Below are 18,100 nucleotides of genomic sequence, written 5' to 3'. Positions count from 1 at the left end.
TACTGTGTACACTCTTGAAACAAATAACAAAATCAATTTACCCCTTCAAAACCCCTTTAAGAGTGCATGCACCAGAAACTCGAAAGCGCACAAGTTGTTTGTGTGTGCACCAGAAACACTTACGAGATACTGTCGAGGACATGGGCAATACTTTTTTTCTGTCCGTTTCTGGTGACAGTTTCTCATGCACCTTTCTGGTGTGCACCAGAAATGTATAAAATATATTTTTTGCGCATGCCCCTTTGGGGGCTCTGTTCTACCCAAACAGTAATTGAAAAGAATCAGTTTTTATTTGGATATGTCAAAGAAAGTCAAACTGACAAAGCAAACATCTAACAAAGACCAACAGATTGACAGTGCACACTGACCCAACCGTTGGTGTTTGTTGGCTTTTGTTTGGGCAGTGTGCAAGCACCACTCCCACAACAGCTAATTACATGGTACACATAAATGGTATAAATGTAATGTATGGGGCTGTAGGTATATGCTGTCAAACCTTCAAACAATGTTGAATTTTACCTACTCAATAATGGCTTGTCTGTGATATCTGAGAGTGGGACCTCATCTCTGGGGGTGAAATAGTGACCTCCTAAGGACACAGACAGAAACAGAATTCTTTCTGTTCTAATGACATTATGACAAACAACCCCTGACAGCCAGTGATGCTGGTCTGACTGATGCAAGATGAAGCAAGATGATACACCCCCACACACGTGTGTGAACTGACAGTTACACAATTAAATTAAAAAACACATCACCACAGAGCTCTAACCAGAAGTCTAACCAGAGTTAAATACATTACTATGGTTGAACTTGGTGCAAATGTGCTGTTGTAATTACTCCAGTCTCCAGAGTTTTTATCCATATATACAACTGTGTGAAATATGTTTAAAAGTTGTTATTTTACTAGATCAAAATGTTGCACTTTTTTTTTTTTTTGGCAAAAAAGTTGCACCTAAAGGTTTACTCTATTTGTGCTGCGGCCTCACCTGGCCCATACAAAATGAAGATACACAATTTCACTTGTCTGTGCCTTCAGGCTGGTGACACACTGGACAACTTTAATTTAGCCAGTGTGTTTATTGAGTTTACGGCAGCACAGTACAGTTAGCATGGCCCCACCCACCTGGCATCTCCTCTCATTTTCATCTCACTGAGATACTAGTATAGTACTTCTTGAATTTCCCCTTGAGGATCAATAAAGTATCTATCTATCTATCTAGTATCACTTCTCTCTCTGCTTACCCTCAGCCACCAGGATGGCGGGCCAATCAGCGACAAGAGGGGATGACGTTAATTTCAAAATCGAAAGTGGCTGTGGTCAACAGTAGTAGCAATGCCTGTAGACATAATATATATAATATAGACATAATTGGAAGAATGTGTGAATTTTTGCAGCAAAGATCAATACATTGTTTTCAAACTGCCAACATGGTTTGTTATCAGTTTGTAAAGGCGAAGGCAAAGTAGTTAGTAACATCAGGAATCCCTGATCAACGTGATTAGTTAAGCTGGACCATTTCGAAGTTAACACAAAGTCTACATCAATTATGATGCTTTCCCAAAGGAAAGTACCCAGACTTACTTCACAAAGTGAGTGTGTCTGGTGAAACCAGGCTACAGGACAGCATCTTTTCTCCCTGAAACTGAAACTTGCAGTTGTGGTGACAAAAAGAGATGGTTGATTTGCATATCTTTTCATAATAGGAGTTGGATAGTAGGAGGCCCTAATGCCCTTAATTTTGGCAAGATTACATCAGACAGTGTTTCACTGTATTAGATATGGGTGGGTGTCATATTACACATGTCCATATACGGTCATGAACTGGTTACATACAGTTATATATGAATATAGAATGTCTGAACAGAAAAACCTCTAGACCCTCATCCAACCTGGCATCCTTATCGCACTCAGGAATGATGAAGTCAAAGCACCCCTGAATTACAGAAGATATTTATATCAATGTTTATAGTATACATCTAGTGTCAAGTATACATCTAGATGTGTCAGCAAGAGTACCCCCCACCCGCCCCACCCCTTTACTTCACTGATCAACATTCATTTTAGATTGGCAACTTAAATTAGTCCTCTCAAAATTATTAAATTAGTCCACTTACAATACACAATAAAGAGCAAGACAAGAAGCAAAGTATAGGAACAAATTTATTTAAATTTAAAACAGATACTTTTATTCTTTTTTTATTTTTGTTTTTTTAGAAGGCGGCTATGAAAATCATTTTCATGTTTGAATGAGGTTCAGGCAACAGTGGTTGAAATTAAAACAAAATACAAAAAGAAAGAAATGAAAGGGAAAAAAACCAAACAAAACAAAAAAAACAAACATATATGGCGAGAATGTTGTACATCAATAACCAATAATATGTCCCCATTCAGGAAGGGCAATCCTTTAGCCCCGCCCACTACCACAGAGAGCACATGCATCTGAAAATCACTCGTTATTTGTTTACAAAAAAAGAGCAAGAGAAAAGAAAACAGCAGTTTCTTTCTTAAACCTTCGACACAGAATGAAGTTATATATATATATTTATATTTATATACTTTTTTGTTTATCACTTGTTTCGTGTTTCGCTTTTAAAAAGGGGGAGCGCACGTTGCGAAGGTCCGCTCGCCATTTGGACAACATTGGCACTTGTATGGAGAAGCTCTCTCCACAACATGGGGGTTGGCACACTCAGTATCTTACATCATTTACATTTGGAATACTTACAAAATAAAATGGTGAACAAAAGTATTTTATACACCACTAAAAATTGTCCTGTTTGATTTGAAAAGCAGGAAAGGAAGAGAGAAATGCAATCAAAAGAGGAAGGAAAAAAAAGAGATTGGAGTGGTCCTAAATGCCTTAGTGTTCATGTAATGTCATGTTAAATACAAGAAATAATAATAATAATAAAAATAAAAACAGCAGAAAAGTAGGCCTTCAGCCAGAAATGCCTTGCTGTGCATTCCTGTTAATCAAAGCAGACAAACCCACAGCATTTTTGCTCACCTAATAACAAAGCTGCTCATTGGTAAACCTGTTGCAATGAGCTATGGACTCCATTTTGTGAATCTACATTTCAGCCCGAGAGCCTTAATGAACTGGGCTTTCTTTCTTTCTTTCTGTTCACCCAACAGAGCGCAAGAAAATCACCTGGGCAGGTTCTAGGTTTGAGGGGGATATAGTGAAGCACTGGCTTGGCCTATTTCATCCTGACCACTGCGGAGTACAAAAGGCGAGACAAAAGGGCGATAGGGGCGTCATCGCCAGGTCTATTCCAAGTGTTTAACAGTGGAACGACTCAAATAAATCCCCCCTCCAGCTTTCACGCTCCCTTTTACTGGTGCCTGAAACTGCCATGCCCAACTGCCCTGGTAAAAACAAAACAAAAAAAAAACATATGTAATATGAAAGCCACCAGCAGAAGAGCAGCCGATATGTCTATGTGCAACTCTTGAAATACAAAACGGCAACATAAAACAAAGACTATCTAGACCGGGTGACAAGGGAGTTCTCAACTGATTACTAATACCACTGGTTTCACTGTGAAACTGGCCTTTAAGGTTCAGTACCATCATGTTCCGAAATGGCTCCTCCATCCGCATGCGACACGGAGCATCACATACACCCGTTTCTGAAACTATACTGTGACTGACAACCCTCAGGAACAAGATGTTAGCTTGCCAAAATTGCACCCTCCTCTGTGACTGCAAAGAGGTGGTATGCTGAATTAAGAGTAATGTTAGTTGGGTTACTGGCAAGCATTAAGAAAAAACATAATCTTTTGAATTTTAACCAACACGATACTGACTTGTCTCAAGGTACCACACCCCCATAAAAAGGCAGATACCATCAAATTGTCTGCAAAAGCAAGTACAGCACCCTTGCTCTGATTGTTAGCGAGACGTAATTGTCATGGCAAAAGTAAGGACTGCTGTCCTGATTAGACTTGAGGATGAAACTGAGAGCCGGGTATTTTACAAGTTGGAGCAACAAGAGTGAATGCTCATAAACCCCTCACACAGACTTAAACAGGGTCGTCCCATGTCTCTCAACAGTCTTATTAAATACTGTCCCGTGGCTGACACAGACCAACTGAACAAAAACAACACAAAAGAAAACGAACCAACACACCCAACGCCCAACCTATCGAATTTCCACAAACTATGAGGCCTATGGTGCTCCACTAAACTACCTTCAGCTGAAGAGCAAACCAAATGGGCTGCCTTCTGGTTCTCTCCTCCACTCTCCAACCCAAGCATGAATAACTGCCCCCTAGTGGTACGGGGAAAACAGCAGAAATGCAGAGCAGTCCTACTAACTATGGACTTGGCATTACCACCCAAACTCCACTTGTCTAACACTGTTGAAAAAACATTAGCTCTTGTCCACTGTTAAGGAACCCTGAGGAGTCCTCACAAAGTGCCCTGGGCCATGTAGGATGGGGTGCATTATCATTAGCTGCCTTCTTATTCTGTGGGAGGGTGACCACTCAGAGGAGTGTGTACTTTTAAATGTGGTTCCTCCTCAGCATAGTCAAGGGGTTCGCTCATTGATGTGTATACTTTTTTTTTTTTTGTACGCTCTTAGAAGAAATACTGTCAGATGAGATTAGTCGTTACAAGGCGGTGAGTGGGGAATGTTATATCTAATACAGAAAAGAAGGAAGGAAAGAAAGAAAGAAAGAAAGAAAGAAAGAAAGAAAGAAAGAAAGAGATCCACACGTACACATTGATAATTAACCTTAGTAGAGTAAAAATGAGGACATTCAATCTTGTGTCCACCAAGAGTATTTTAGGACAGAACACAGTATGGACTTGGTAAAAGGACATTTTCTCTGAAGCCATGTTTGCGTGTTTCTGTGTATAGCTGAGTTGTACCATCTTGCCCATGTCATGTTTTATAAATTCTACCAGGCCAGTGCTTTAGTCTCTGCGGGGGGGGGGGGGGGGGGGGGGGGGGTATGCACATTGGGCTGAGTGGTGTGATCGGGAGCACAGAGCCGATACAACAGAAATCAGAGCCCAACCCTCTCTCCGGTTCTGCCAGGCTGCAGACATTCAGAAACCAGAGCACAATCTACCATACTGTCCCGCAAAAAGAAAAAGGAAAAAAAAAGAAGAAAAAAAAAGAAAATAATGTCATCTCTCACACATACATACTTGAGTAATGGTGTAATTCATCACTAGGTGGTTTTAATAATAGTGAGCCTGTTGTTCTGTCCTGTTCTGTTCACCACTGTGAGCTCTCGAGGACTCACTCACGCAGATCTTACCAAGTGGCATCTGTGCCGCTCGTCTCGTCTCCTTTTTTCAACCGTCCTCATTCATCTAGTCTAATTTAGCAAAATTCATCTCATCTTCCTTCCTTTCAATATATTTTTTTAGTGATAGCCCTTGATGAATAATGAGAATGCGAGGTCATCAGTATAAAAGCTTAAAACGCCAAAATTGCTAGAAAGTTCTATCTGCACATTACTTACTTGCACAATGAAGAAAACAAGCAGTGTTATTTAGAAATACCAGAAACAAAACAAAACAAAAAAACATCAACAACAACAGAAGAGGAGGAAGAAGAGAAAGGAGAAGAAGAGGAAGAAGAAGCAGAGAAGATGAAATAAAACATGTTGCAAGCATATGGACCTAATAGGTCACTAATCACTGTTTAAAAAGCTGTCTACTTTTTTTTCATACGGTACGTTTCCTATGGTTGGATTAAGCGTTGCATCAAAAACCCATGAGAAAATTCAAACTGATTAAAAAATATATATATAACAGGGAAGAGTATATATCTTATGGTAGGACATTGTAATAAAATGGCAACAAGTAAGTCTGGAGGCAAAAAAGTTTTTTTTTCTTTTAAAAATCCCCAAATACACTAAAGGAAAAAAAAAAGTTCCATAACAGACGTTTGTACAGCAGTATAGACTCATGTCTCCACCTTGACCTGTTAGCGGGGAGCACTTCAAATATGAGCGAGGAAAAAAACAAAACAAATAGCAGTCAAATTATCAACACCTTCAAATCTGGTCCATAAATTAGATAAATAAAATGTATTTATTTAATTATCTTTCAAAAAAGGAAAATATTTCAATTCTTTCATTATATGGTAGGTATAAGGAGAAAAGCTAAAACAGGAGAGATCTGGACTGGGCGTTGTGGTCATGTGCACAGAGTTGACAATGTCACTTTTCACCTCTGACCTTTGGTGACCTTTCTGTGCACATGAGTCCTGCCCCGACAGCTTGCGTGACACGTTAATGGTGGTAGCAAAACGGAAACAGACAGAATCACAGTATCAATGATAATATTGTAATTCATAAGAAATTAAAAACCCCCAACAAAACCGTACACAGTTACGAAAAAAGTGGATTATAATTTTTTTTTCTTTTGCCAAAGATAGTGTACCACAGACTTTTTGTACATAAGCATTTATGTGTATACGTATTTACAAATATAAATATACACAATCAATTCACTTCATCAGACTTCAGCACATTAATGCTCAACCCCAACCCCCCCACAAAGCGACCCCACCCCCTAAAACCCCTCCCAATCCCGCATCCCAGCATCCTTTGCTTCGGCATGTCAAACTTGAGTCAGCTGATAGATAGATAGATAGATGATGCTTCCTTGTGAAAAACAAACAAAAGTAAACTGGTTTAAAAACATTGTGCACCTGGGCCTTCGCAAGCCACCCCATCACACAATTCTGCAGGTAGGGAGGGAGAAATGGAAGCAGGGGATTGTGGGACTATGAAGGGAGGAGGGTGTGTGTGAACGTCCATTTGCACGACTATAGCACCCTGTGCCAGTTGCTATCAAGGGCAAGTTACGGCCCAACCAATCACGTGAGCCAAACAACCTGGCCAGGGGGTGTAGGTAGGGGTCAGGGGTCGAGAAGGTGGGATGGGTGTTTGTGAGGGGCGGTGCAGGGCAGAGAAGCGAGGCAGCCTACCATAAAACATTACGCAACATTACGCAAAGGGATACTCATGGCATCCATTTACACCACACACACCCATACATACATGTTTTCATACATAAATCACTCACTCTCACAAGCACACAGTCTCACTCTCTGATCAAGCTTAATTTGCACATGTATTCAAATATTTAAATAAGTCTGATCTTCATTTTGCTTCTTTAGACTGCTTCAAATTCTGCCGTTATATTTCATAGCAAGTACAAGTAGCAATAGTCACTATTATTAAAAATGTAATTATAGTTGTTTTTCTTGTTTCTCAGGAATTTACAGAGATTTCAGGTGTTTATGTTTTTGGAAAACTCGTCCCCTTTCACCCCCTTCTGCTCAGCTTTATAAAGATGTCATTTGATTTCAGTCTGGAGTTTGTTGCCATCCAGGTGTTCTACTTTATATGGTGCTGTAATCTTGCCATCCAGGTGTTCTACTTTATATGGTGCTGTAATCTTGCCATCCAGGTGTTCTACTTTATATGGTGCTGTAATCTTTTTTTTTTTTTTTGTCTCTTTTGTTTTTGCTTCGCAATGCTCACACCTGTAGATACATTCACCACGTGAGCTGAAGACTTGTGTATGCTGAATGTGTGTGTATATATGTGTGTGTGTGCTTATATGTGCGTGTGTGTGTGTGTGTGTGTGTGTGTGTGTGTGTGTGTGTGTGTGTGTGTGTGTGTGTGTGTGTGTGTGTGTGTGTGTGTGTGTGTGTGTGTGTGTGTGTGTGTGTGTGTGTGTGTGTTAGTGCCTGCGCCAAACTTTCAATCAAAGTCCTGGCTGTGGTTCCTCATGATGTGCCTACAGCTAGGTGAGGGGGCGCTATGCGCGTGCGTGTGTGTGTGTTTCACATGAAAGGGAAGTGCAGCGACAGGAGTCAGGGCAGTAGTGTCATCAGGGTAGTAGTGTCGTCAGAGTAGTAGTGTCGTCAGAGTAGTAGTGTCGTCAGGGTGGTGATAGGCGTGTGGTGGGGAAAGGGTTGGACCTCTTCCAGTGTCCGAGCCTACAAGGATGTTTAGAGTGCACATGCACGCTCGTTCGCCTGCCCACACACACGCACACACACACACACACACACATACACACACTCTCTCAGGGCCCTACAGCTGCCAACCAGAAGGAGTGGCTTTGGCAAAAATAATGAAGTGTACAAATGAAGGACGGGGCTTGTGGTAGGGCAGGAAGATTCAAAGGGAGTAGACAGTGGTACGTGTCAGTTTATGTGTGCGAGTGGGATTCACATATCAACTTTTACACTATTTGTCTGTACGTTTCTGTCTATGCGCATGCGGGCGTGTGTTTGTGTGTGTTTATGCACATACACAAGAATGTGCATGGGATGCATGTGTGCACACACACTCAAGTGCACAAATATATTCAGGTATATGTGTATTTGTGTTTCTGTTTTGTGTGTGTGCATGTGTGTGTAGTGTGTTTATATGCCTATATATATGAGTGAGTGTGTGTGTTAGTGTTAGCGTGTACGTTTGTGTATGTACGCGCATGTGTATGAGTGTGTGTGTGTGTGTGTTAGGGGGTGCTGTATGAGGCCCCACAGGTGGCTCACACCAGGTTGTACTCTTTAAGGTTGAGCTGCAGGATGGTGTCTTTAACGGCGGCGAAGACAAAGCGGATGTTCTCGGTGTCGGTCGCACAGGTGAAGTGCGAGTAGATGATCTTGTCGCTGTCGGGGTTCAGGTCCACAAACATCTTCAGGATGAACTCCCGGGCCGCCTGTGCATCCCGCTGCGGGCCTGCCAATTGGACGGGAGAACAGTCAATCAGTTCAACTACCATTTTATGGTTATTCCATGAAAACGTTGACATGCTTGCTAAGAAAAAATGAAGTTAGGTGGTGAGCATTCTGCTGCCTAGAGGGAATCTCTGCATAATGTAGTATAATGTTATTGTCCTTTGTAATAAAATATCTGTACATTTACAAAGTTGTCAATGTCTCGTTTTATATGTTAGGACCCTCATTATACTACTAAATAAGTGTCAGGCTACTTTGAGCCTCGTAAATGGTGGCATGGTAATATTGTGAACTAATCTGGGATATGTCTGTGACTAGTATGGCTTTATTCTCCTAGCAAACCAACAACAATGGGGTTTGTCTTGTAGGTTTACCATTTCTTCACAGTTAAAAGGGTACCCAGGTTAGCCACAAAACCTCATACTTGGAACACGCCCCCAGGGAAGAGAAACAAGGCAAGAGAAAAACACGGAGCCACTGTTGGACACTGACCGTCAAACTCAGGGAAGTAGTCCACCAGGTGAGAGTAGGAGATTTTCTCCTCCAGAAGGTCCTTCTTGTTGAGGAAGAGAATGACGGAGGAGTTCTGGAACCAAGGATATGTGATGATGGTCCGGAACAAGGCCTTGCTCTCCTCCATACGGTTCTGCGGGAGACAGACACAGAGGGTTAGTTAAGGGAGGGCAGACAGGGGACAGGCGGTAAGGTGGTGAAAAAAAATGAAGAAAAAGCAAACACACTAAACAAGCTGACATCATGTCTGACCACTGAAGACTTACAACCCCTCTTAGTCCAACTACAAATAGTTTAGCGTCAAATGCCAATGCTTATTCAGGACTTCAATTCAGGTGGATTTGTTCAGACCTGGGTTGCCAAACTGAGCTAGGACTGTTAAGTTACAGCTAGCAGCAGCCGTTACCAACACACACTAAATATCAAAACAGCACTGTGCAATCATACTAGAGTGTGGCTACCCGACCCGAGCCCGACGGGTCCCGACGGGTCGGGTTCGGACAAATATTTAGAAATTGTAGTCGGGTTCGGTTCAGGTTCGGACACATGAGGGCGATATGCATTGGAAGCTTTACATTTAAAATTCCTTATTATGTTGGGTAACCAACAGGTCTGCTTTACATGATGCAAACGTTTGTTTTTTGAGAATAAAGTAAAATGTAAAAATGGTTATGCACATTTCGCTTATAAGCACAGTCTTGGGTGACGTTAAAAAAAGTTGTTAGCCTATCAGGAGATTTTAAGATTATTTGCGTTGCATACTGTGGTAAAGACATAGGCTACCGGTAGGCTATAGCCTAAGGTCGTCTCGTTCAACTGGATGAGGATTTCCTCGAGTTGCCCCAATTAACGTCGATGCTGCATATGGATCAGTGACAGAGGCACTGTAGTTTCAACGACTGTTGCAGTTCATTTTTAAGACTTTTCGTCAATGGTAAGACAAGAATTCTATTTCAATAGGCTATGCTTGCTTGTGTTAATGTGTGCGACCTGCGTGCGTGCACGCTTATCTGATTCTGTAGACAATTTGTAAAAATGAAAATGCCTGTCGGGTTCGGGTCTGGTTCGGACGCAACTCTGTCGGACGCGGGCCGGGTTTGGACAGAAATTTGCGGCCCGATCCGCACTCTAAATCATACACTGTACTCTATTTACAACCTTGTATCCCATGAAAAAGTCGGTGGGCGTTACTGTTTGCACCCGCACAGTGTTTCAGCCAGCAGTACCTCGTTATCGGACTCCACAAGGACCTGATCGTACTCGCTTAACGCCACAAGGAACATGATGGACGTGACGTTCTCAAAGCAGTGGATCCACTTCCGCCTCTCGGAACGCTGTCCTCCGACATCCACCATCCTGGGAGGGGGGAGTGGAGAATGAGAGAGAGAGAGATAAAGAAGAAAGCAAAAAAGGGAGAGAGGGAGCAGGAAGAGGAAACACTTCACTATTGGAGATAATTTCAGCCACACCTAGAGCCCTAATTTCACTAATGGGCAAAGTGCAAAGTCTGGCAACGAGCAACGCTTCTTGCATATGAACTAAAGTGATACAATGGCATATGGGAGCACAGTGCCAACTCACTCTTCTCTGTGCTTTGGATCTTAGTTGTGGTAGTAAATTTTAAAAAAGTAGTTGCTATAGATTTTGCCAGATTTTTGATTTAGCTTTAGTTAATTTTTGCCCCTAAATTTACATTACATTAGGACTGTTCCATTACGACATCATTAAGCAGCTAAGGTTTCCTTGCAACCTTCCCATGAACTGAACGCCCTAACAATTGAATTGGTAAATGTGTGTTCATGCTTTTGAAGAGACTGCATATAATCAGCATTTCAAATACTGCTGAGGTGAATTGATTTAAAATGTGTGGGACAATAATTTGCACATATCCCTTAGAACCCCTTACAAAAATCAAATGTTTGCAGCAGATTTGCAGCAAACTTGTGGGTGATTTGTGGTACAGAAATGAGTTCACTAGAAAATATTGCTAGAAGTTTGCCAATGTTGGCCGCTAGAGGCAAACTTCCAGCAAAGTTCTGGCAACAATGAGAAGTTTGCCACTAGTGGCAAATGTGTTCGCCAGTGAACTTCTGGTGACAAACCTAATTTGCATATGACATTGCTGCAAATTTGCTGCAACACTAGCAAAAGTTACCCACAACTGTTTGCCAGAAACCTAATTTGCAGGTGAAAATATGACCTTTTTTGCCAGAAACCTGAAATTTCAGTGATGGACAGCAATCTTTTTTTTTTTTTTTTAACCTTGCATATATTATAGTTAGCTGTGGCCCTAATTAAACAACACATTTGGCCCTAATTTAAATGGCTGGCAAAGTGCAAAGTCTATCAACAAGCAAAGTTATTGTGCATTAACTACAGCTGCTATGTGGCATGTGGTAGTTTTAAATCTGACTCAATGTTTTCGGATGAGGTCTTGCCCAAGGTGGTTTTAAATTAGCTTTAGTTTGACCTAAGACTTTGCCCATCAAACAAATTAGGGTGGTAGAGTGGTAACTAAAGCTATTTTTAAAGCTACTGCTAACCTGAGGAAAGAAGTAGCTTTTCCCTTTTCTGGTTTAATTGCTGACAAAATTTTAGCTGCTTCAGCAATCTCAGGAAGTCTGCCTAACATAGTCATAAAAGCACTTCAGTTCATGCCAAGAATGCAAGGACACTTTCTCTGTGATTTGATAGATATCGTACCTAAGCCGTAACTATGTTTATACTCACATGCCTACAAAAAGGTAGGCAAATAACAAAGGTTGAAGTTAGTTAAACATAAAAGAAAAAAAAAAAGCTTCTGCTATTCTATACACATACATGCAGGAAGGACATAACCATAATATTTATATTAAGCTAAAGACAACAATAGTACATAATGTCAAACAAGAGGATGATTAAACTTTCCAATGGGCAGATCCAAAAATCTCCCAAAGAGTAGACAGGTAAGATTTTTGCCTTACTGACACCCAAATCCATTAGGGTTGAGAAGCAGAATCTGCACCTAGCAATCTGCAGTGAACTAGGTCTACATGCGCTCATTTATCTCTCTCTCTCTCTCTCTCCCCTTCTTAGGTGTGTGCTACCAGCAGCAGACTCCCATTACTGGTGTTCCTTACTCAGGAAAACCGCTTTGTCACCTCTTCAGAATAAAAGTCTCAGGAAGTTTGCAGCTGGAGGTTTTTGTTGGATGTTGGATGGTGCAACAGATTTTATGCTCACCATTTAAGGCCTATAATAACCTTTGCCAGTATGAATGTGGTGTCGTCAGATTGATGTAATTACTGCCCAAACATGGAAAACTAATAGGACTGAATCTGATGAATAGGACTGTATCTAATACACTTCATCTTTTTCTTTTCAAATACAGGCTTTTCATGTTTGGATTTTCATTATATTCAGTTCTCTAAATCACCCGTAGGTTACCTTGGTTGTTTTCCTTGAGATTATGGAGGCAATGCTACCTGCTGGCATGTAGAGGTGAACTTGAATATTAACAGTAATGGTATGCAGTAATGCAGCTACAGTCTAGCAATGGTCAGGACCCGCATGTAAATTTAGTGTGTGATGAAAACGTCACAATTCAACTACGGCGGATGTCCAGGGCTGCTTGCTTCTCAACACTAATGGGCTTAGGGTGATGTAACCAAGAAACAGCTCGAACCAAACCAAGCAGGCTTCCCACACACACAGATCCAGATTCCCAACAGCCTCGGGCCAATGCTGCACTGGAGAGGGGAGTAAAGCTTTTTCTCTGCCAAATCTCTCTCTCTCTCTCTCAAACATCTATTACTTCTGTCAAACATCAAACATCTTTTGACACCCTATGTCTCTTTCTCTTCATTTCATTCTCTTCGCCCTTCTGCTGTTGGGAACCCAGGACTGGAGTCAACGCCCCAAGTGACACGAGGGTGCATCACCGAGGAGGATGACAGAGATGACACACACGTGTCATGTGACCTGATGGAAGTGCACAGTGCCTATCACCACTCATGAACATAATCACTCTCCATGCATTACGGCAAGAGGGAAGGGCCAAAAGATCCAGCCACACTCCAAACCCACAAAAAGGGCCCCTAAGTGCTAATAGCAGAAACACACAAGGCAGAGGAGTGGTATTAAACAGAACTGGGAAAGGCAAGGAGAGAGAGAGAGAGAGAAACAAGAGAAAGAAAGACAGAAAAAAACAGACAGATAAACAAAACATGGATAGACAGAGCGAGAATAAGATGGACAGATGAAAGATAGACATGAATATAAAGAGAAACGGATGGATAGAACACAGATAGACAGATAAGAATGAGCGGGAATTCCAGAAAAACAGCGGCACCTCTTCTGTGGTTGCCCTGTTAATCAAGGCCCAGGAGCTCACTATTTAACTCTCTTTCCTCCATATCTCTCTTCACCTATGTGCTCTCTCTCAGTCATGTCCTTTTTGTATCGCATCCATTTTGTTATCCATTGTTTTGCATCCCTCTCATTTTACCCAATATTCCCCACTGCCTCTCTACTCCTCTTCGGTCACAAGGTCTCCATCCATGACTCCTCCATGTGACATCCACCCATCCTTAATCTCCTCTTTCATTCATCATTCTCTCTCCCCCTTCATACATCCATCTCCGAGTTTATCTCTCTCTCTCTCTGGTGTTCACATATCTCTCTCTCTCTCGCTCTCTCTGGTGTTCACATATCTCTCTCTCTCTCTGGTGTTCACATATCTCTCTCTCTGGTGTTCACATATCTCTCTCTCTCTCTCTCTGGTGTTCACATATCTCTCTCTCTCTCTCTCTGGTGTTCACATATATCTCTCTCTCTCTCTCTGGCATCTCTCTTCTTTCCCGCCTTCCTCCTCAGCTTAGGTGTTTTTCAACTCGGGCCAGAGCTCCTGGAGGCAATTAAAATGCCATAGCCTTGTTCACACGCACACACACACACACACACACAGACAGATGTACGTACACAGACAGACACATCTATAGACACACACACCGGTCCCATTGGCAGACACAGACAAAACAGTAATAGATGTGGCCACTCCCATTCACTCTGCCTCTCAAAGAGAAAAATAGATATTATGGAATAAAACAAGAAAAGTGTGGGAGAGATTGAGAAAAAAAGAGAGAAAGACACATTGGAGAAGAGAGGATGCTCTTCACATCCATGCCCTGTGTTGTTATCTATGGCACCCCCTTGTGTCTGTATGCAGAGGAGGGGTCATGACGTTGATAAGGATGGTGAGAGGACTCCATGGCGCCCTCTGGTGTCCCTGTGTGTATACAGCCAGGCGCACAGAGAGAGAGAGAGAGAAAGGAGGGTGGGGGGCTGACAGGGGCTTTGACAAACGAGGCCCTCCAGGAACGGATGCCCAAAATAAAGCTCCTTCACACGGCCGACCTCCTTCTGCTTGACGCCAGACACATGCGCCCTACTTACAAACATGGCCACCAACCTCAATGTAGGCCGCCGTGCCACACCCCGCAGGCTACACTACCTCAGCAGAGAGGGATGGAAGGAGGGAAAGAGAGACAGAGGGTGAGAGAGAGAGGGATGGAGGGAGTTAGAGAGAGAGGGATGGAGGGAGTTAGAGGGAGAGGGTGGGGAGGATAAAGGGATGGAGGAACTGAGCGAGAGAAGACACGGAGAAAGAGGTGAAAGTCCGCACGGCGACGGAGTTGTAAAATGTCCAAAAAAGAGGGATGAATGCAAGAGGATGGATAAGCTGTAGAGTAGAGAAGGGTGAAAAACGCGTCAAGTGAGGCAACAGCCATTGCATCGGCAGCATTACTGTGGGTAAAGCCAGGAGGAGAACCAGGCAGACAATATGAAACTGGGCCACAGAGTCTGGGCGGATGGGGAAGCATCAAATATAAAGGCCCCAGACATTGATAAAGGTAGAGGCTGATTTCCAAAAAGGCCCATCTTTGATACTCTCAGAAACACTTACCAGAACACATATGTACAGACACACACAGAGACACAGATACCGCCAATGGATTAATGAGTCTCTTGGTGCTATGACCAGGTTTGACAACAGGTGTATCTCACCACAAACTGTCTGAAGGCAGAGGCAAGAGGCAAATACTCTAAGTAACCTGCAGACACTTCCAAACACACACAAGCAATACCCAGACTCGTGATGGACTCTTACTTCCTGGTCTTGCAATATTAGCCACATCCTCTATAACTGCAACTGCAATTATTTACACAACGTACTTTATTCATCTTTTCAGCATGTATTGAAACCTAACTCCACTGTGGCTCAAATTAAGACCAAGTCCATGATCCAACTTCCCACCGACTCTCCACCAAAGTTTTCCAAGATGCATCCTCGTGTTCAGGAAGATAACGCACAATACTGAATTGTTGTGCATGTGAGCGCACACACACAGTCTATTTACGCATCTGACACACACAAACACATGGTAGAAAATATTTGTGAGAGGCACGGGTCCCTAGCACGCACATACACTCGCACAAACAAACAAACAAACACACACACACACACACACACACACACACCCTTGTCTTAATGCATCTGTCTCTTTCATCAGAGACAATCCTGCAGTCTCTCTGATACAGACACACAGGCGCACACAGCGTGGGCTGGTTCGGCGCAGGTCCAAGGCGGTCCCATAGGGGCGACCCTGGCAGATGGTGTACCTGAAGATGATGCTCTGGAGGTCGAATGGGTACTCTATGATGCCGGTGGTAGGGATGCGCACCCTAAGCACATCCTGCTGTGTGGGCAGGTAGTTGGGCTCGGCAATGCGATCCAGATCGCTTAGATAGCTATAGAAAGAGAGAGAGAGAGAGAGAGAGAGAGAGAGAGACAGGCAGACAGGAGAGAGAGAGAGAGAGAGAGAGAGAGAGAGAGAGAGAGAGAGAGAGAGAGAGAGAGAGAGAGAGAGAGAGAGAGACAGAAACACCAAGACAGGAAGAGAGATGGAAAAGAGAGAGCGAGAAGAGGAGAAACAGAAAGAACCCAAAAGACAGGAATAGACAGAGACAAAGGGAGAGAGAGGGAGAGGAAAACCAGAGACAGGCAGAGAGAGAGAGAGAGAGAGAGAGAGAGAGAGAGAGAGAGAGAGAGAGAGAGAAATACAGAGACAGGCAGAAAGAGAGAGAGAAATACAGAGACAGGCAGAAAGAGAGAGAGAAATACAGAGACAGGCAGAGAGAGAGAGAGAGAGAGAGAGAGAGAGAGAGAGAGAGAGCACAGAAACAGTCAAATCCCAGGTAAAGAACAGAGATGTTGGAGTGCACACACTCACACACACCTGTGCTCCTTCTGTGTCAGGGCAGAGCTGGTGTGTGAGTGTGTGATCCAAGTGTGAGGTGAAGACGGACACAGGGTCATGTCCCTACGACCCCTGACCTGAGACTATAGTCCCAGCACCCCACTGGACCCCCACTGAGAGAGGCGGCCAGGCCTTCAGCACTTTCAGCTACACACGGTTAGCTGGTGATGCTACTAGCATCACTAGCTAACTGTGCGTCTTCAGTCTTTGGCATACAGGGCCAGATTCCAGGAGCATCGAAACTCCACAAATGTCAGCAAGCAGTTCTTTAGCTTTTGCAAACTGCTCCAAAATCAAGTAGATAAGCTCTCAGAAACTGATAGCATGCAGGCTATTGAGCCGTTGACATGCTCACTCAGATTCCACTACCGCAGCAACACTGGAGATGTTAGCATGAGGCTAAAGAACCATTAGCAACTCAGTTTTATGACCAAAAATGGAAAGCTCATATTATCGCCCTTACCATCAGGGCACAATTTGTGCATCTTCATCCAAAATACATCTAATGGGTCATAAAACCCTACTAATTTCAGGAGAGTAAATGTTGCACAGCCAATGTGATGTGTGTGTGAGCTTTGGCATGGCCTGCGATCTTCAGTGAGGGTGTCTTGTGAGATAAGTGGTGGCAGCAGCAACAGCGGTAGAGGAGTTGTTCCTTGCGTAGACCACTAGAGGGAGCACAGCTCTGCTCTGCATTGTGCTGTGCCTTGCCCAGTACCAGTACCTGAAGATGACATTCTCCAGGTCGAAGGGATACTCTATGATGCCCGTTGTGGGCACGCGCACGCGCAGCACATCTTGCTGAGTGGGCACGTAACTGGACGCGGTCACACGGTCCAGATCCGTCAGGTAGCTGGAGGGTCAAAGGCATGTTATACACTTATACACACACACACACACACACACACACACACACACACGCAATGCACATTCACACACTAAACAACTACAAAAAAAGAAACAGTAAGTGTATTTGTGCATTCAGAAATAAATAAATTGATCAGCCATACACTCTTTCACCACCTCACATTCAACTACTTAAGCATCATGCCATGTGCTGGTTCCTCGTACTGTAGCCTGGTTCCATGTTCTCCTCTAAAACCTAGCAGTGTGTGTCTGTCCACTATCTTTTGTTGTGTTCTTCTGTTTCACTATCCGGTAGAAACTGGTAGCCTAATAATACCCTATTGTGACCTTGTACCCTGTGAGTGAGTGTGTGTGTGTGTATGTATGTATGTATGTATGTATGTATGTGTGTATGTGTATGTGTATGTGTATGTGTGTTCTCCTGTCTGATGTTGTGTAACCTGCTCTGGTGTGTTTGCCTGAGGTGAAATCGTGTGTCTGTGTAGTCTCAGAGACCAGTTTCCCTGTCATATTTACTTATTCAAGGACAGGACAATGTGTATGCATATATGTGTGTGTGTGTGTGTTTCAGTTCCTTCTTCAATTTCAGCTTTATGGGTTTAAGGAGTTGGGGATGTTTTAACATTTTATGGCCATTAAACTGGTGCACTCCAAGTCTGATGGCTTCCCAGAGAACACACACATGTGGTTAAG

The 18,100-nt window shown here is 43.1% G+C and overlaps 1 protein-coding gene across 2 annotated transcripts in view; it reads right to left on the bottom strand.

The window, feature by feature from the left end:
- Positions 1–2,146: 2,146 nt before the first annotated feature.
- Positions 2,147–18,100, bottom strand: part of gna11b (guanine nucleotide binding protein (G protein), alpha 11b (Gq class)) — a 55,629-nt gene continuing 39,675 nt past the window's right edge. Inside the window, exons 4-7 of one of the 2 annotated variants that reach the window (XM_042091879.1) lie at positions 17,265–17,393; positions 10,469–10,598; positions 9,222–9,375; positions 2,147–8,730 (exon numbers count right to left, since the gene is read on the bottom strand). In XM_042091879.1, the coding sequence (XP_041947813.1) occupies positions 8,540–8,730; positions 9,222–9,375; positions 10,469–10,598; positions 17,265–17,393 (604 nt within the window). In that variant the 3' untranslated portion in view covers positions 2,147–8,539. Of the gene's footprint in view, positions 8,731–9,221; positions 9,376–10,468; positions 10,599–15,902; positions 16,032–17,264; positions 17,394–18,100 lie in introns of both variants that reach the window. The other variant, XM_042091871.1, reaches the window with a different exon arrangement.

Source organism: Alosa sapidissima, chromosome 1, assembly GCF_018492685.1.
Source record: "Alosa sapidissima isolate fAloSap1 chromosome 1, fAloSap1.pri, whole genome shotgun sequence".
Lineage (NCBI taxonomy): Eukaryota > Metazoa > Chordata > Actinopteri > Clupeiformes > Clupeidae > Alosa > Alosa sapidissima.
The sequence above is the reverse complement of the archived record's forward strand: the minus strand, read 5'-3'. Positions and strand labels throughout refer to the sequence as shown.